Source organism: Coregonus clupeaformis, unplaced genomic scaffold, assembly GCF_020615455.1.
Source record: "Coregonus clupeaformis isolate EN_2021a unplaced genomic scaffold, ASM2061545v1 scaf0007, whole genome shotgun sequence".
In the NCBI taxonomy this organism is placed as follows: Eukaryota; Metazoa; Chordata; class Actinopteri; order Salmoniformes; family Salmonidae; genus Coregonus; species Coregonus clupeaformis.
Window position 1 is genome coordinate 1,887,811 of NW_025533462.1, and position 21,198 is coordinate 1,909,008.

Here is a 21,198-nt window from a genome sequence, read left to right on the forward strand (position 1 = left end):
TTCAATGGAAGGTCCCGTGACTTCAGCCATACCTCTTGACCAGGAGAGTAACCGGGGAGCCTGGGACCGGTGACGGTTGGCTTGCCTCTGCATGTACGCCCGAAGCTCGGGACAGAGCTACCCTGGCCTTCCTCCAGACCTTGGAAGCAGCGGCGCATGTGGGACTGCACCGAGGGTACCGCCAGTTCCCTCTCTTGAGAAGGGAACAGGGGAGGTTGATAACCCAGAGCACACAGAAAAGGAGACAAACCAGAGGAAGCGTTAGTCAAGGTGTTATGAGCATATTCCACCCAGGGGAGCATGGAGCTCCATGACCCAGGGTTAGACCCTGTGACACAGCGAAGAGCGGTCTCCATCTCCTGGTTCGCTCTCTCGGCTTGCCCGTTGGTCTGGGGGTGATATCCAGAGGACAGGCTGGATGTAATGCCCAAAGCTTTACAGAAAGCTTTCCACACCTGGGAGACAAACTGGGGACCCCTGTCAGAGACAATATCCGTGGGTAGACCATGAGAGCGGAACACATGTTCAACCAAAATATCAGCCGTCTCTCTGGCAGTGGGCAGTTTAGGTAGGGCCAAAAAATGAGCGAACTTAGAAAAAACGATCAATCACCGTAAGAATTACAGTCTTTCCAGACGAGGGGGGAAGTCCAGTGACAAAATCCATAGCGATATGCGACCAGGGCCGGCTGGGTATAGGTAGAGGTCGTAGATGACCAGCGCTGGCCTGGGTGGAGTTCTTACTTCGTGCACATACCGCACAAGCAGCAATGAAGGCTCGAGTGTCCGCCTCCATCGTGGCCCACCAGAACTTCCGTCGCACAAAGTCAAGGGTCCGCGAAACTCCAGGGTGACAGGTAAGGGGAGACGAGTGAGCCCACTGAAGTACCTGGGAGCGAGCAGACTCAGGGACAAACATCCGGTTAGGAGGACCCCTCCCAGGGTCAGCTTGATGATGTTGAGCCTGTCTAACAATCCCCTCGATGTCACATGTGACGACCGCAATACTGCAGGTAGGAGGCAAAATGGGTTCAGGGTTACTACCAGTATCAACAGCCGAATGAACACGAGACAGGGCGTCAGGCTTGACGTTGCGTGACCCAGGACGGTAAGACAGAGAAAAATTGAATCTCCCAAAAAATAGTGCCCACCTGGCTTGACGGGGGTTGAGCTGCTTCGCTGACTGGAGGTAAGCCAGATTCTTATGATCCGTCCAAACGATGAAGGGTTGTTCCGCCCCTCCAACCAATGTCGCCACTCCTCGAGAGCCAGCTTAACGGCAAGCAGTTCACGATTGCCAACATCATAATTCCTCTCTGCCTGAGAAAGTTTCCTTGAGAGAAAAGCACAGGGATGCAGTTTGTTATCTTCAGGAGAACGCTGTGACAACACCGCACCTACCCCAGTGTCGGATGCATCCACCTCCACGACAAACTGGCGGTCGGGGTCCGGCTGCATCAGAATGGGAGCCGAGGCGAAGCGATGTTTCAGTTCTTCGAACGCTGATTCGGCCCCTTCATTCCAAGCGAACGGTCGTGAGATGGAGGTGAGAGCGGTGAGTGGCGCCGCAATGCGGCTGTAGTCCTTGATGAACCTCCTATAGAAGTTCGCAAACCCCAGAAATCGTTGAAGTTGTTTGCGGGTAGAGGGGGCTGGCCAGTCCGTGACAGCAGAGATCTTAGCTGGGTCCATCCGCAACTCCCCCTGAGCGATGATGTAACCCAAAAAGAGGTCTCAGACACATGAAATTCACATTTCTCCATCTTCACAAACAGTTTGTTCTCCAACAACCTTTGCAACACCTGGCGCACATGCAGTTCATGTTCCTGGGAGGACTCTGAGAAAATCAAGATATCATCCAGATAGACAAAAACAAACCGATTCAACATGTCCCGAAGGACATCATTGACTAGTGCCTGAAAAACAGCAGGGGCATTAGACAACCCAAAAGGCATAACCAGATACTCAAAATGTCCCAAGGGTGTGTTGAAGGCAGTCTTCCATTCATCACCTTTACGAATGCGCACCAGGTGATACGCATTTCGTAGATCCAGTTTCGTAAAGATGGTAGCACCATGAAGGAGGGGAAAAGCAGAATTAATCAAAGGCAGAGAATACTTGTTCTTAATGGTGATGTTGTTAAGTCCACGGTAATCAATACAGGGTCTGAGGGTCTTATCCTTCTTAGCAACAAAAAAGAATCCCGCTCCTACAGGTGACGAGGAAGGACGCATAATACCTGCCGCCAAGGAGTCCCGAATGTAGTTCTCCATAGCCTCCGTCTCCGGCCGGGAGAGATTGTACAGGCGACTGCTGGGGAGCGGGGCTCCTGGCTGGAGGTCAATGGCACAGTCGTAAGGCCGGTGAGGAGGAAGAGAAGTAGCTCTGTGTTTGCAGAAAACGGATGCCAGGTCATGATACACGTCAGGAACATTAGAAAGATCCATGGACTCCAGTGGAGGTCGAGGCACAGTACTGGCAGGAGTCAGAGCAGAACACAAACAATTCACATGACAAAATGTGCTCCATGAAACAATTCTACCTGTCACCCAATCAATGTGTGGATTGTGTCTTATGAGCCAGGGGGATACCAAGGACCAGAGGGGTCTGTGGGCAGTCGATAATATGGAATTGAATGTTCTCCTGATGATTTCCCGACACTCTAAGACAAACAGGAACAGTCTGATGGGTAATATGGGTCAACAATTGTCCATTCAGACCCTTAGCCTGCAGCGGACAGTCCATAGGAACAGTCTCCAAATCCATTTGTTGAGCCCACTCTCTATCCAAAAGCTTTCGTCTGCACCAGAGTCAATCAGCGCACTAACAGAGAGATTCTGGAACTGCCACTGGAGGGATGCCTGGAGCAGAATGCGGGGAGAAGAGGAAGAATCCGCTGCTCGGCTCACCAAAACTTCTCCCATTAATGATGAGCCGGCCCTTTTCCCCGGACGAACTGGGCAGGAAGGAACGAAATGACCAGCTTCTCCACAATACAGGCAGACCCGAGCCTGAATGCGACGTGCACGCTCCTCTGAAGACAACCGTACCACCCACCTCCATGGCTTCGGGTTCAGTGCTCCTCGTATCGACTCGGGAAGACACGGCTTTCTCCGTAGGGAAGATGCGGGGAGGAGTTTGTTGATGACAGACAGGTTGCTTGGAACTAACACTCCTCTCCCGGCGGCGCTCCCGAATCCGATTATCCAACCTGATGGTGAGTGAAATAAGATTATCCAGCGTAGGCGATTCATCATATGACACCAATTCATCTTTTAAAGTCTCAGACAAAGCATTGATGAACACTCCTTGTAATGCCTCGTCATTCCAACCACTCACTGCTGCTAAAGTCCGAAACTCCACTGCCATCTCCGCCACACTGCGAGCCCCCTGCCGAAGAGAAAACAACCGTTTCGCAGCCTCCTTGCCTCGTACGGGGTGGTCAAAAACCTTCCTCATCTCAGTGGTGAAGGCAACGTAAGCGTTGCAAATGTCCGACTGACTCTCCCAGACCGCGGATCCCCAGGCAAGAGCGGAACCGCTAGTAGAGTTGATAAGGTAGGCAATACGGGCTCTTTCTGAGGCGTAGGTGAGGGGCTGTTGTTCAAACACTAACGAGCATTGAGTCAAAAAATCGCCACAGGTTCCCATGTTCCCGTCATAGCGCTCTGGAGCAGGAACAAAAGGCTCTCTGATCTGGGCTGAAGGGGTAGTAAGGGCAGACACTTGATTGGTGAGTAATTGAACCTGATTAAGCAGCACCTGACTGTCCTCAGCAATCGTCTTAAACAGGGTATCATGTTGGCCAAGTAAAATGCCCTGATTGGCTATGGCAGTCCAAATTTGAGTGCACTCTGGGGTGGTATCCAAGCTACTGTCTGCTGGGTTCATGATGGTCAGATCATACTGTTATGATTTACCAGTATTAGAACCCAAATGCAGACAAGTACACCAAGCCAGAGAAGGTTTAACAGGTTTATTTAAAATGTTCAATAGTCCAGGTTTCCAATAATAGGGGAAGAGCAAGTCCAGGTTACAGGGAGGGTAACAGATCCAGGTCAGGGCAGGTGTGGTACCGTAATGTCCTAGTGTCCGTGGTGAGTCCAAAAGAGAGGTCCGGTAGTGGAGAGCAGGATGGTGGTGGCAGGAGTGAAGCGGAGGCAGGAGTCAGGTTCCAAATATCTGTGGCACAGGAGAAAAAGTAAATAGAACAGGCCAAAACACAAAGAGCAAAAATAAACAGGTTGAGTCGGCAGCGAGACTAACATGGTCGTCTTGACTATGATCTGACGATGAGTGGAAAGTTTGACCGGGTCTTAAAGGCTGAGGTGATTATGGTGAATGAGCTGCAGCTGGAACCCTGACTCCCGCACACCAGACTTCACTCCTGCAATCAAGGACAGACAGAGGGGAGGGAGAGAGCAGAGAGAGAGCTACCTAGCAGCAGTAGGCCTAACAGTATCTCTATGGACATCATCACCAGTGTCATCATTACTGCCGTCAACAATGTCATCATCAATGACATCATCACTGTCATCATCCATAGAGTTACGTCTATATTCTATCACTGTCATTGTCATCAGTGTCGTCAGTGTTCTCCCCAGCTAACCAGAGAACGTATTGAAAATGTAGTATTAACATCGTCGGTGCCATCAAGCTCCCTTCGTGCCTACAGTATTTCTCCTCGCATTAAGCATTAATCCAAGGTCAATAGGTCTGGCCTCGAGGAATCTTTTTATTACGTTGGAATATATTGAAGTGCTATATGCCATTCTGTTAGAAGTACACCATGGGGATTACAGCCTGTTGCTTAGTATGATTCACATGTTCATATAGGCCTCCCGAGTGGCGCAGTGGATTAAGGCACTGCATCGCAGTGCTAGCTGTGCCACTAGAGATCCTGGTTTGAATCCAGGCTCTGTTGTAGCCGGCCACGACCGGGAGACCCATGGGGCGGCGCATAATTGGCCCTGCGTCGTCCAGGGTAGGGGAGGGAATGGCTGGCAGGGATGTAGCTCAGTTGGTAGAGCATGGCGTTTGCAACGCCAGGGTTGTGGGTTCAATTCCCACGGGGGGCCAGTATGAAAAATAATGTATGCATTCACTAACTGTAAGTCGCTCTGGATAAGAGCATCTGCTAAAATGATTTTTTTTTAAACAGTCATACCAGATTAAAGCTGTGGTGTGGAACATATTGTGCAGCGAGGCAGGACTCCACAGAGGTTAATGTACTCATCACAAAGACATGAAAGGTAGATTAGTAATGCGGTACTGCAATGCCATAGGAGTCAATAAGCAGCTCATAAAAAATTCAGCAACAGGATCATCAAGGATACAGTTTGTGAGAAAGTAATCTACCAACTGAGACGTAAAAATATGTCTGTGATATAATACTAGAAAAATAAGAATACTTTATTGTCCATTATCTGACAGTGGCTTGCGAAAGTATTCACCCCCCCTTGGCATTTTTCCTATTTTGTTGCCTTACAACCTGGAATTAAAATGGATTCTTTGGGCGTTTGTATCATTTGATTTACACAACATGCCTACCACTTTGAAGATGCAAAATATATTTTTTTGTGAAACAAACAAGAAAACAGAAAACTTGATTGTGCATAACTATTCACCCCCCCCCAAAGTCAATACTTTTTAGAGCCACCTTTTGCAGCAATTACAGCTGCAAGTCTCTTGGGGTATGTCTCTATACGCTTGGCACATCTAGCCACTGGGATTCTTGCCCATTCTTCAAGGCAAAACTGCTCCAGCTCCTTCAAGTTGGATGGGTTCCGCTGGTGTACAGCAATCTTTAAGTCATACCAGAGATTCTCAATTGGATTGAGGTCTGGGCTTTGACTAGGCCATTCCAAGACATTTAAATGTTTCCCCTTAAACCACTCGAGTGTTGCTTTAGCAGTATGCTTAGGGTCATTGTCCTGCTGGAAGGTGAACCTCCGTCTCAGTCTCAAATCTCTGGAAGACTGAAACAGGTTTCCCTCAAGAATTTCCCTTATTTAGCACCATCCATCATTCCTTCAATTCTGACCAGTTTCCCAGTCCCTGCCGATGAAAAACATCCCCACAGCATGATGCTGCCACCACCATGCTTCACTGTGGGGATGGTGTTCTCGGGGTGCTGCGAGGTGTTGGGTTTGCGCCAGACATAGCATTTTCCTTGATGGCCAAAAAGCTCAATATTTGTCTCATCTGACCAGAGTACCTTCTTCCATATGTTTGGGGAGTCTCCCACATGCCTTTTGGCGAACACCAAACTTGTTTAATTATTTTTTTCTTTAAGCAATGGCTTTTTTCTGGCCACTCTTCCATAAAGCCCAGCTCTGTGGAGTGTACGGTTTAATGTGGTCCTAAGGACAGATACTCCAATCTCCTCTGTGGAGCTTTGCAGCTCCTTCAGGTTTGTCTTTGGTCTCTTTGTTGCCTCTCTGATTAATGCCCTCCTTGCCTGGTCCGTGAGTTTTGGTGGGCTGCCCTCTCTTGGCAGGTTTGTTGTGGTGCCATATTCTTTCCATTTTTTAATAATGGATTTAATGGTACTCCGTGGGATGTTCATAGTTTCTGATATTTTTTTATAACCCAACCCTGATCTGTACTTCTCCACAACTTTGTCCCTGACCTGTTTGGAGAGCTCGTTGGTCTTCATGGTGCCGCTTGCTTGGTGGTGCCCCTTGTTTAGTGGTGTTGCAGACTCTGGGGCCTTTCAGAACAGGTGTTTATATACTGAGATTATGTGACAGATCATGTGACACTTAGATTGCACACAGGTGGACTTTATTTAACTAATTATGTGACTTTTGAAGGTAATTGGTTGCACCAGATCTTATTTAGGGGCTTCATAGCAAAGGGGGTGAATACATATGCACGCACCACTTTTCCGTTATTAATATTTGATAATTTTATGAAATAAGTTATTTTTTTAATTTCACTTCACCAATTTGGACTATTTTGTGTATGTCCATTACATGAAATCCAAATAAAAATCCATTTAAATTACAGGTTGTAATGCAACAAAATAGGAAAAACGCCAAGGGGGATGAATACTTTTGCAAGGCACTGTATCCATATCTCTGACTGGGTCGAACTTACACTTGCTTAGCCCGTATTGTGTCCTCTCTTCCCATTATCAGGCAATTCCATTATATACAGTGTGATTCATTACTCTCCCTCATTTATCTCAGTCTGTGAGCTTGCATTTTAATGAGGGGTTGCAGAGAATGCCAAGACCAATCTGTCAGTTCGCCATTGTCCACTGTACTCTGGGGAACTGGCAGTCACGACTGCACTTGGGCTTTTTAGTCATTCACATCGAATCACACGTCCCACGTGGAAAATATATAGCGTGTGCGGTTCTGTCATGTGTGATTCCCATTGGCTTGGCTCTCCAGTGACTAACTCCTCCAGAGACCAGGTGTCCCTGGCCTGCATGGGAGGGAGTTAACTGGGATTGACAGGGAATCACTGGGAATAACTGGACATTACTGAGCTGAAATAAAGAACTGACCAGGAATGGGTGAGATTGAACAAGGATGATCAGGTTTGAGTTGGGGTTCAGTGAACCTTGTGTACCGTGACCATGAGACTGCACAGGATACAGGAAGACAAGTGTTCCCTTTGCCCTCCATATTCCTTTTTCCATGAGCTGCCTAATGCCTTCAGCATGAGGCTCATGGAGATAGGGATCAGCTTTCAGGAGTGGAAAATGAGGTTGAGGGGTCAAGCATAAAAAGAGAATATACTCCCAGTGGGGCTCGGCTCTAAATGAAGGTTTCTCTAAACTTGGCAGGTTGTATTTCTTCAACCCTGCTTATTTCTCTTGGCAAGAGAATTTGGTCCGAGAAAAAAGAGAGTACATGAAACCAAATATATACCATGATGTGTTGTTTGAGTTGAAGATCCAAATATTACACCATGATATATGTCATAGCAGTGAAACAGTGACTAGATTAGATTTGACATAGTCATATGAAATGGCCACTCACATACTACAGCTGAAATCATCGTTCTTAGTATTTCAGTCATTAAGGCTGCGTTTACACAGGCAGCCCAATTCGGACCAATTCGTATAGGCTATCCAACAATATGTGTACTGTATGACACAGTCAGTGAAAACATACATCCTTTTATATTTCCCAAATAGTGAACATGACTATCACAACAATAATTCCACGCTTTTGACCAGGGACCATTCAAACTGGATTCAAACCTCCATGTTATTTCAGTAGATGAGTTTCAGTGGTCTCATGAATCAACCAGACAACCTTTTCATTAAGGAGCTTGCCTCTGACAGGGCCTGACATTGGGCTGGACTTGAGAGGTGCTTATAAAGTTCAAGAGTTGCTTCTTTTACCTTCTCATTACCAGCCGCAGCACATTGAGAATTAATCAAGGCAGATTACACATGCAGATTGCCTGAACCCACGGTTGATTATACAAAATGTAAACAAACCGAAAGGCTCCTTCTTTGTACAGTGGAGGCAGAGTGATTGTGCTTATTGCAGGAATAATGCATTGTCTGTGTGGCTGCCAAGCACCGAAACACAATAAGTTGATTTCATTGTCAGATAATACCTGATTTGGAAATGACCTTTCACTGTATATGATACCAAGGTGAATCTGTCCTTGTTTTGATAAGCTTAGTATGTGATAAACACCTAAAGATGTAGGGTCTTAATTTGAGCCAGTTTGCTACAGCAGGAAAATAATCCTGCAGCAACAGGACATGTGAATTATAATGTGGATTATAATTCATGGACATTTTTGTATGGATTTATAAATTTTTTGATAGGAAAAATGTAGTCTAAAATTTCAAAGTGGAAATGACAAACTTCAGAAGCCTTTTTAAACCTCAAATACACTACAAGTTAAAAATGTCTTGCATTGCAGGACAGTTCTCCTGGAACAGGGTGATCAAATTAAGATCCTACATCTGTATTTTAATTATTCCACCTACTTGTCTTGTCATGTATTGCACTGACATTACCATCCTTGCCTAAGATTATTGCTTTTTCTTGGGCGAGATTGAAACTGAAATTCTGAAAATGGAGGCCATCCACTGTAATTTTTCTGGATGGGAAATATTGATGGGAAATATTGATTGTATGGGAGACGGTAAACACAGAAACGTCATGGAAACGTCATGGTTAGATAGATGATAGACATCTAGAGGAGTGTCCTTGTTTGTACTTGGTACGTGAGGAATGGGACGGGTCATAACAGCAAAGGGACTGGTACACATCCTGTTAATGACTCTGGGCCTGTATTCAAAAAGTGTCTCAGAGTAGAGTAGTAGATCTAGGATCAGGTCCCCCATCTAATTCCTTATAATCTAAAAGGCAAAAAACAGATCCGAGACCAGCACTCTGAGACTATGTGAATATGGGCCCTGAAATCTGCAGTCTGGCACTCTGCCAACTGTGCTGTACTAACTGTACACAAACTAGTGAAAGTAATAGAATTGATGCTGGACTAATCCAGCCGCGTAGGTACGGGTGGGACCGGTGGGCCCGGCAGATTGAGCAAAATAAATGAAATGTTTAATGCTCTCTACAGTGTTCCAAACGGGACATTATTTGTATTTTTACCTAAACACCATCAGATAGAATTTATAGCAAGAAGTGCACTGGAATGACATTCACTTTCATGCGATGGGTGGCCAAAAATAACTAACTGAAAGCCACACCCCCCAATAAGCCACAAAATGACTGCATTGAGGCATATGTCACTGTGTTTCTATGGCTATATGCACCATGCCACTGCCTATTTCGTTTGTTCATTTAGCACACATAGCAGCTAATGAGCCAGTGCCTTTATCACAGTCAACACACCTATATTTGAGTTTTAGTTAGCATTTTATCTCAGCCTCATGGCAAAATGTGTAGAATAGCAGGAAATTAGCTGTAAAACATATATATTATTTTGGTTCCACCCAAAATTCTCAGGCCCACCCACCAACGAATTTCTGGTTACCCTACTGGACTAATCTGATGTTGTTCCAGATGCACTTCTTCACTCAACCCTCATCAAGCTATTTTTAACCTACACATTACGTAACATTGTTTAGCATGGCTGAGGTAGGGAGTGTGATCAGCAGGCGGTGATCACAGAGAGGTCTATAATGGTGAATGGCTTTCAACCAGTTGTTCTGGCTTGGGATATATATTTAAAATGGCTCGTCTGCTTTAGCCAGCTTGTTGTTGTCTCACCGAACAATGATGTTGTATTGTTGAATACAGAAACAAACCCAGTCTAGAGGACAGTATAGTGCATGTGGAAACTAACAGAGAAATTAGGTTATGCAGTGGCTCGAATGTATTTTGTTAGTGGTGTGCTGCACTGCCTGTTGATGTATTGATCCCTCACTCACTAAGATGTTCATGCCCTCCCTCCCTCCCTCCCTCCCTCCCTCCCTCCCTCCCTCCCTCCCTCCCTCCCTCCCTTCTCTTTCCCCCTCCACAGCCGAAGGGCTTTCGACGGTACTATAGCTCCCCACTGCTGATAACGGAGCAATTTGGCTGCATCAAAGAAGTCATGCCCATTGGTAAGCGCGCTCTCTGGCCCTTTGCCTTACAATACTCTAGAGATAAAGAAATGTGGAGAAAACTGAAGATGAGAAGATACTCAGCGATTCTTTCTAAGACAATGGAAGTTTGCTTCAAAAATATATATTTTTATTGTTGAAACCAATGTGAGACAAGCTAAAGGGATTTATATAGGCCTGCCTTTCAAAATGTCAATACACTTACAGTAAATTGATGCACAACTAGGTTGCCAGGGAGGTGTCCTTGTCTGGCTGTTTTGACTGACATGAGCTTCTCTTCTCTGCTGTCTCCCCCCAGCTTGTGGCAGTAAAGTGGACCCTGTGTATGAAGCTCTCCGGTTCGGGACGTCTCTGGCACAGAGGAACAAGAGGTCCAGTGCCTCCGAGTCCCCCCACAGGAACTCTGTAAGAACAACAACAACACAATATATTACAGTTCAGGCTTAACTGAATGACAACAGAGACAGAATACAATATGGAATTGTATTGTTGGTGGTGGTGATGGGGAGGTGGAAGTTCATTGGAAGACTGTTGCTGCAAAACAACAGGTGGGAGACACAAGGTTTGAGGTGACATATAAATACTCCACCATTTATGCCCATTGGTTGAAAGAAAGGGAAGTGATTATTGCACGAGTGAGCCCATAGGTTAATCAGCAAGCGTGGAGGAATTGCCTTAGTGTGTTATGCTCATAGGCTGAAGTTAGGTGAATGACATTCTGCATGCTTCCTAATACTAAAGGAGGAGGAGAGGCGTGACACTATGCTGATGAGTATGATAGGAAGTGATGTCAATTATACGTGTTATCTACACTGAACAAAAATAGAAACGCAACATGTAAAGTGTTGGTCTCATGTCTCATGAGCTGAAATAAAAAAATACCAGACATTTTCCATTCGCACAAAAAGCTTATTTTTCTCAAATTTTGGGCACAAATTTGTTTACATCCCAGTTAGCGAGCATTTCTCCTTTGCCAAGATAATCCATCCACCTGATAGGTGTGGCATATCAAGAAGATGATTAAAAAGCATGATCATTACACAGTTGCACCTTGTGCTGGGGACAATAAAAGTATCCTTTAAATGTGCAGTTTTGTCACACAACACAATGCCACAGATGTCTCAAGTTTTGAGGGAGCGTGCAATTGGCATGCTGACTGCAGGAATGTCCACCAGAGCTCTCGCCAGATAATGTAATGTTAATTTCTCTACCATAAGCTGCCTCCAATGTAGTTTTTAGAGAATTTGGCAGTACATCCAACCGGCCTCACAACCGCAGACCACGTGGGGGAGGAGTATTTCTGTCTGTAATAAAGCCCTTTTGTGGGGAAAAAATCAGTCTGATTGGCTGGACCTGGCCCCTCAGTGGGTGGGCCTGGCTGCCAAGTGGGTGGGCCTATGCCCTCCAAGGCCCACCAATGGCTGCACCCCTGCCCAGTCATGTGAAATCCATAGATAAGGGCCTAATTTATTTATTTCAATGGACTTATTTCCTTATATGAACTGTAACTCAGTAGAAATGTTGAAATTGTTGCATGTTGCGTTTATATATTTGTTCAGTATAGATAAATAAAAAGTGACGAGCATTCAGACCAGCCTTCCTGATAGAACATTAGGAAACTACATTTCAAAATAACTTCCACAAGACACAGAGCTCTGTAAATGTGTCTTCTCGAAACATAAATACATTCATCAAAACTAGATTATACTGTCAAAATTTCAAATACATTCATCAAAAGAACACGACTGCCTGAAAAAAGATTACCGCAACCATACTTATCTCTTGAGTCCAAGCAGACAGAACAGAAAGTTAGTCTGTCTTTTAAAACTCCCAGTAGATCAATACATTTTCTTTGCAGTCACTAAATCATGTAGATCAAAATTGGACATACAACTATCCAAAGGTGCAGAATTATGGGTAATTAATCTCCTTTGTTTTATGCATATTTCACCAAAACATTTCATACACATCAAATCAAATATTCTTCCTGATAAAGAATTCAATAAAAAAATAAGCACATAGTGTGCAGGATTCATTAATCGGTATCATCACAATCCAATTCCATGTATTCAATAAAAAGGCTGGTTTGCTCATAGTTTTGTAGACTTTCCATTGGTGCACAGAAACACAATCCACAATAGAAATAAGGAAAGGTGAGTACATGTCACGTTGGTTGAGTACAGGATTGGACCAAGGTGCAGCGTGGTATGCGTACATGTTCATTTATTAAATAAACACTGAACAAAACAACAAAAGCAACGTGACATGACATTCTACAGGCTAACCTCAAACAAGCCTAACACACAGAAACAAGATCCCACAACATAGGTAGGCAACATGGCTGCCTAAGTATGATCCCCAATCAGAGACAACGATCGACAGCTGCCTCTGATTGGGAACCACACCCTGCCAACATAGATCTACAATATCTAGATCATACACATAGAAATTCACACCCTGACCAAACCAACAAGAAACAACAGGCATTAAAGGTCAGGGCATGACAGTACAATAGAGGAACCCAACTGATATTAATGTATAGATCTCAATCCACACCAAAACAAAGCTCTGTAATAGAAGGTCACAGTGTTGGAGATGATGACTTGGGAGTAACCCAACTTCATTCTCTGCATCTCGCATGTCAGCAATATTGTAAAAAAGCATAACAATTAGACAGTCCCCCATTGCCTAGATCTTTCCATGTATTGTGCATGGTATGTCATTGATGAGGTGATTTAGAATTTTGTGCAGTAGTATTTGATGATTACCTGAAACAGTGAACACACATTTATCTTCTGATGAAAACAGTGTGTTAATATTCTGTGAACAAAACAGTTGTATTCACTGATGACATTTGTATTAAATGTTTTGCAAAAGGTGGTCTAAAATATGCAAGTCAGTAAATGTATTTGAGTATTTGATCATTGCTCTTATACTATAGATACATTTCAACACAGATCCAAAAATTACTTGTACGTGATTGAGAAAAACTGTAATGAAATGACCTCATCAGCAATTCACCACCTGACTGTCATTTAAGAAACTACCCCATCAGCAACGTATAGAGATGTCAGGCCAGAGGTTAGCCTACTAACATAACGGTCATTAAGCAGGTGATTTCAAAATGTTTATATCATGTTGTTCTGTGTTTTGGTGCTGCATCTCTTTCATCTGTGAGTGAATGAGTGTCGGAGTGTAGGGGTGCAGTAGATAAGGAGAGACACTGGCACCCAGGAAACATGGTGGTGTATCTCTGCTCCGGCGCAGTTGCTTGGCTGCTGTTATCCCAGCTTAATTGATTAGAGTTCGATCACTCATTTTAACCTGGGGCCTGGGAGCATGGTTGACAGGTCAAGTGAATACATTATGTACTTTATACATTATGTCATATTCAGCTGGACAAATGGACACACGTCAAAGTGCGGGCCAAAACTCACTTATAGCAATGAACGTACATAGAGGCAAAGTATAGATTGAAAAGATACAGTACAGGTGTTGTTGTTGAATGCACACTCCAGCTCTGCCTTGAGTGATGATAGTGTACTGAGATACAGCCACTGTGGAGTAAATATGACCAATAACGGTGGACTCAGATACAGCCACTGTGGAGTAAATATGACCAACAAAGGTGTACTGAGAGACAGCCACTGTGGAGTAAATATGACAAATAAAGGTGTACTCAGATACAGCCACTGTGGAGTAAATATGACCAATAAAGATGTACTGAGAGACAGCCACTGTGGACTAAATATGACCAATAAAGGTGTACTGAGACACAGCCACTGTGGAGTAAATAGAACCAATAACAGTGTACTAAGATACAGCCAATGTGGAGTAAATAGAACCAATAAAGGTGTACTCTGATACAGCCACTGTGGAGTAAATATGACCAATAAATGTGTACTCAGATACAGCCATTGTGGAGTAAATAGAACCAATAAAGGTGTACTCTGATACAGCCATTGTGGAGTAAATATTACCAATAAAGGTGTACTCGGATACAGCTACTGCTGAGGAAATTTGACCAATAAAGGAAATCTACTCCAGGAATAGATGATGATGAGGGGATTGGAATAGTTATTCCAGGAGAGATATCTGCTGATGAAAATGCTCAGATTAAGACAGAGAGGAGGACTCGAAGACTCAAAGTGTAAACATGAATTGCAAAATAAAAGGGGAGGACCTCTCCTCTTTTCTCAACTCTGCAGCTTCTCTGTGTACATCTCACTTAAACTGTATCTGCGGCTTGAATCAGTTCTGGAAATGATGTCTTAAAGCCACCAGGGAAGTCCTGTCAACTGCAGCTGCTATTTATAAGGTGAAGTACCTGGGGCTTAAAAACTAGGACAATGATTAGCATCAGTGATAGCAGAGGGTAAACTCAGTTCACCCACCTAATTTGTTTACCAGTACATCCCTGGTTAGGATAGGATTAACGTTAATGTCCCCGAGGGGAAAATAGTCTTAGACACACAGTACTGCTGCATACAAAATAGACACTGCACATTACACACTCAACATAATACATACATTGCACGTTACCCCTGTCATACACATTGTACACTTTCACATAGGTTACGATGATAATTGGCAACTACATATTTAGATCCTATACAGTACTGCTTTGGTGGGAACATGTGTTGTTATGATTCCTTCAACTGTTGCCCTGTCATAATATTAGTCTATGTTTTCGAGCTCCGTTGAGCAGTGTTTGTAAATTCAAGATAACATCAAAGCTTTTTTGGTGGTCCTAAATCTAGACCACCCTCTCCAATTCTAGGAAAAGTGTCAAAAACATTAAAGAGATTTAACGGGATCTTAAGCACTTACAAATTCGTAACACTCCTGAGTGGCGCAGTGGTCTAAGGCACTGCATCGCAGTGCTAACTGTGCCACTAGAGATCCTGGTTCGAATCCAGGCTCTGTCGCAGCCGGCCGCGACCGGGAGACTCATGGGCGGCGCACAATTGGTCCAGGGTAGGGGAGGGAATGGCCGGCAGGGATGTAGCTCAGTTGATAGAGCTGTGGGATGCAATGCCAGGGTTGTGGGTTCGATTCCCACGGGGGGCCAGTATAAAAAAATAAATAAATATGTATTCACTAACTGTAAGTCGCTCTGGATAAGAGCGTCTGCTTAAAATGTAACATATCGTACGAATAACAGGAAGAAAATAAAATTAAAAAAGAACGTAACATATCATACGATATGGATGACGTTGTGCACAATTTTCGGGGACCCGTTTTGACTCGTGAGCGCTACTTCAAAACTACTAGCTACAACAAAAAACTCTGCTGCATCACTTTAAGATCAGAAATTAGTGTGTGGTCTAGGTACCTAGCTACTGTAGGATCTGAATGACTGGCTACAATCTGTCAGTTAGATGTAATGACCTCTATCTGCTCCCACAGACTAGTGACTTACCCCAGGTTCCAGAAGAGGCCGTCGCTCACAGCAGTCGACATGAACTCACCAGGAAGCACAGTGATAATGGTGAGTACTGTACACGGTGTACCAAGAGGCAGCCATTAGTGACTAAGATGCAGCCATTAGTGACTAAGAGGCAGCCATTAGTGACACTGGGAAATGCACTTCTGTTATGCATAGACTTTATGAATGAAACTTTACTGACTGCTTAATGGTATGTCTATAACCTTATATGCCAGATCCTTGATCCAGCCTTGAACTGAACTAAATTTCAGTTGATTCACTGAATGTAATGGATGCTCACTGAATGTAATGGATTCTCACTGAATGTAATGGATGCCGACTGAATGTAATGGATGCTCACTGAATGTAATGGATGCCGACTGAATGTAATGGATCCTCACTGAATGTAATGGATGCTCACTGAATGTAATGGATGCCGACGGAATGTAATGGATGCTCACTGAATGTAATGGATGCCGACTGAATGTAATGGATGCTCACTGAATGTAATGGATGCCGACTGAATGTAATGGATGCTCACTGAATGTAACGGATGCTCACTGAATGTAATGGATGCCGACTGAATGTAATGGATGCTCACTGAATGTAATGGATGCTCACTGAATGTAATGGATGCCGACTGAATGTAATGGATGCTCACTGAATGTAATGGATGCCGACTGAATGTAATGGATGCTCACTGAATGTAATGGATGCCGACTGAATGTAATGGATGCTCACTGAATGTAATGGATACCGACTGAATGTAATGGATGCTCACTGAATGTAATGGATACCGACTGAATGTAATGGATGCTCACTGAATGTAATGGATGCTCACTGAATGTAATGGATGCCGACTGAATGTAATGGATGCTCACTGAATGTAATGGATGCCGACTGAATGTAATGGATGCTCACTGAATGTAATGGATGCCGACTGAATGTAATGGATGCTCACTGAATGTAACGGATGCTCACTGAATGTAATGGATGCCGACTGAATGTAATGGATGCTCACTGAATGTAATGGATGCCGACTGAATGTAATGGATGCTCACTGAATGTAATGGATGCCGACTGAATGTAATGGATGCTCACTGAATGTATTGGATTCTCAGTTGTATTTACAGTACCCAGTGTAAGATCTCAAAGAAGAAGGGTAATAAGGCTATTGGCCTGACCTTTTGCATGCAGTAGCATTCACCCAGAACAATGAAGTTGTAGAAAGCACACTGGTTGGAGTAGACCTCACATTATTCAAAATGCCGTTAGAAGCTCCACACAAAGAATATCATCTGACCCCTAAGGAGAGAGGAAGAGAAACCTTATTCTGTGTTCCTCTCTGCTTGCCACGTGTAGAGACTGGAATTTCTCCTCAACCGTACTTGAATATCTGGACAGGTCTCCGTAAGAAAATAAAAAGATCCATACTTACAGTATGACAATCTGTCCCATTAGTAATGCCATCCGAATACTCTGTTGCTTTCTGAAATATGTATTTATTTATGAAATAGCTTTTCTATCACAGCTTGTAAAATGAATACTTAGGTTTATTCCAGGACATTCAGTGGATTAAATCCCACTGCTGTCGAGGTTCATCCAAGCTTCACTGTCTTTTTTTGATTGTCAGAGTGTTGATAGCTTTAATGTTGTCTTTGATAATTGAAGTATTTGTCATTGATTTGGGGGTGATTTACTGAATGTTTTGACATTTTCCAGTGTTCACATCACTTGAGAATGGGACGGAGCCCATTCCCTATTGCCACGTGGCTGAGAGGAAACCTGATGATTCACTGGTAAGGAACCCAAACACTTACAGTATAGTAACCAGACCCCCTGTAACTCTGAGGAGGGCAGCAGTATAGTAACAACACTCGCTTGTGACGAGGTGTGAAAGAAGGAGTCAGGCACAGGAGGTAAAATATTGAAGTCCAGAGTTTAATACGTTTGCATAAATCAAACACCCCAAGCGTCAAACGAAACTGTACAAGGGAAAACATCCACCTTGGCAAATAACACAGTGAAATGTAGCTCAACCGAGCTACACGCTCTCACAACAAAACAATCACTCACAAAGACAAGGGGAACAGAGGGAACATTTATACACATACTAATTAGGGGAATGAGCACCAGGTGTGTGTGATTGACAAGACATGACAAGTGGAGTGATGAGAATGGGATCGGCAGTAGCTAGTACTCTGGTGACGACGAACGCCGAAGCCTGCCTGAACCAGGAGGGGGGGCAGCCTCGACGGAAGTCGTGACATCCCTGTAACTCAGAGGAGGGCAGCAGTATAGTAACCAGACTCCCTGTAACTCAGAGGAGGGCAGCAGTATAGTAACCAGACTCCCTGTAACTCTGAGGAGGGCAGCAGTATAGTAACCAGACTCCCTGTAACTCTGAGGAGGGCAGCAGTATAGTAACCAGACTCCCTGTAACTCTGAGGAGGGCAGCAGTATAGTAACCAGACTCCCTGTAACTCTGAGGAGGGCAGCAGTATAGTAACCAGACTCCCTGTAACTCTGAGGAGGGCAGCAGTATAGTAACCAGACTCCCTGTAACTCTGAGGAGGGCAGCAGTATAGTAACCAGACTCCCTGTAACTCTGAGGAGGGCAGCAGTATAGTAACCAGACTCCCTGTAACTCTGAGGAGGGCAGCAGTATAGTAACCAGACTCCCTGTAACTCTGAGGAGGGCAGCAGTATAGTAACCAGACTCCCTGTAACTCTGAGGAGGGCAGCAGTATAGTAACCAGACTCCCTATAACTCTGAGGAGGGCAGCAGTATAGTAACCAGACCCCCTGTAACTCTGAGGAGGGCAGCAGTATAGTAACCAGACTCCCTGTAACTCTGAGGAGGGCAGCAGTATAGTAACCAGACTCCCTGTAACTCTGAGGAGGGCAGCAGTATAGTAACCAGACTCCCTGTAACTCTGAGGAGGGCAGCAGTATAGTAACCAGACTCCCTGTAACTCTGAGGAGGGCAGCAGTATAGTAACCAGACTCCCTGTAACTCTGAGGAGGGCAGCAGTATAGTAACCAGACTCCCTGTAACTCTGAGGAGGGCAGCAGTATAGTAACCAGACTCCCTGTAACTCTGAGGAGGGCAGCAGTATAGTAACCAGACTCCCTGTAACTCTGAGGAGGGCAGCAGTATAGTAACCAGACTCCCTGTAACTCTGAGGAGGGCAGCAGTATAGTAACCAGACTCCCTGTAACTCTGAGGAGGGCAGCAGTATAGTAACCAGACTCCCTGTAACTCTGAGGAGGGCAGAAGTATAGTAACCAGGGGGCAGCAGTGAGAAAAGTTCAACTTCCACACAGACTTTTTCCTACTGTAAATTACATTAGTGTTACTCATTTAATTCCCGCCCAAGCATATCAGTGGAATGCTAAGAGAGTTACAGATCTTTTTTCAATTAGAAATTGTTTGATTTTGTGTTGAAGTCATCCAGGAGGCCCCTGAACACCCAGATGCTTTGAGACACATGGTTAGTAGAGATAAAACATTGATTTGACACTAGAGAGAGAAAATGGCACAGTATAGCACCTGAAGGTGTGTCTGTCTTGTCTTACACCAGTGGAACAGAGTAGAACACACAAACATAATTTTAATACTGTTTTATGAGGTCACAAATAATGTCTCTTGCGAGGAGCCTGCCTCATCTACAGTCCCTTTGTCTTGGGTGCTGCGCTCTTTTATGACCAAGCACAAATACATTGAGAAAGACTGCTGGCACATAGAACGCAGGTAGAAGTAAACACTGCAAGAGCTGCTCATGACAAATCATAATAACCTCTGATCTGGAAATGGAAAATGCAAAGTTAATGTTCTTCAGTGGAGCCCAGTGACTGATTATTTTCTCAGTCCTTAATGTTTGTGTGTGCTGCAGGACTTTCCCTCTAGAATGTATCTTAGCCCACGGCTATCCTTAGTCCATTGCCCATTTGTCCTACGGACTAACACATTGACATAAAGGATAGCACAAACTGCTCTGGAGCCAAATGATTCCTGGGCTTAGTAAGGTTGGTGTCAACCCAATTTGAAACATGCATTGTCTATAATGTAGCCCAGGGCTTAGACCTACCCAAAATAGGTGCAGTGTGAAAACCCTAGATGCGGAGCTATCAATAACTACTTTCTAAACTTAGATTTCATCATGTCACAATTAGTCTATGGCGAGGAAGAGCTAGTGTGGAACATGGGGCAAATAAAAAAGGTTGGGCATTTGCTAGAAATCTTCAAAGCAACAAGACCTGCATGGACAACCCCATTCACTGTTGTTTTATGCAATTAGCATGGCAATAAGTGTCACAAATAATAAATAATTGACATGATGCATTAACTTTTGTTGTCTGTTGGCCCTGAGCAAATCATAGCTCTGGACTAAGAATATCTTGAGAGACTGTACACTATTCTATTGAAAGCCTCTGAGAACTGTGTCTGTGCTGTGCTTGCTGTTGGGCTGTACTCTACTCTGTGCCTTTAGCCTGAGACCTGATCCTGAGCCAGTTCTTGCTGTTGGGCTGTACTCTACTCTGTGCCTTTAGCCTGAGACCTGATCATGAGCCAGTTCTTGCTGTGTGCGTGTCCATTAGCAGGCTACTTACTATTGGCCAGACTCCCATCACTACTGACTTTCCCAGGAGTTAGGAGAAAGAATGTATCTCCTTTACAGACAAATGATACCCTTGCCTCGGCCACTGGCACACACAGATATATATAGGCTCTGACCCTAATGTTTATATCTCCAGCTCTGGTCTGTGCAATATTCATTTTCTGCGTGCAGCCTGACACATTACAAAACTAGTGCAAACTCCATACTGTTCCCTGTAGTGTAATATTGATGAGCAAATCTCAGCCAGATTTATTTTGCCCTCTCTCTGGCTTCTACGGTGGTAGAATGAAAAAAAAAGAACTGCAGTGTTCAGGTTCCCAGAACATGTTTAATATTTGTAATATTTCAAGCCAGCCTCTATTTATCATTTATTTTACATGTTTATCCTTAATGTCAACTTTGGAAATGACCAAAAACACACAAAGTACAGAGAAATACAAGCAAACATGCATGTGAATGTGCAAACACACATACATACACATGCACACACGTGCACACACACACACACTATGCAATCTCCCCTGGCCAGCTCGCTGAAACATGTAAAGTGGTATTTTCCACTCTTATCTGGCTGAGCTTAGCACAGCTGGGAGGATG

At 44.3% G+C, this 21,198-nt stretch overlaps 1 protein-coding gene across 2 annotated transcripts in view; it reads left to right on the top strand.

Moving 5' to 3' along the window:
* The window catches only part of stac (SH3 and cysteine rich domain), a 55,364-nt gene that overhangs the window by 21,303 nt on the left and 12,863 nt on the right, over positions 1–21,198 (top strand). For both annotated transcript variants that reach the window (XM_041847116.2, XM_041847118.2), the window contains exons 4-7: positions 10,470–10,551; positions 10,850–10,956; positions 15,961–16,042; positions 17,702–17,778. In XM_041847116.2, coding sequence (XP_041703050.1) covers positions 10,470–10,551; positions 10,850–10,956; positions 15,961–16,042; positions 17,702–17,778 — 348 coding nt within the window. The remainder of the gene's footprint in view (positions 1–10,469; positions 10,552–10,849; positions 10,957–15,960; positions 16,043–17,701; positions 17,779–21,198) is intronic.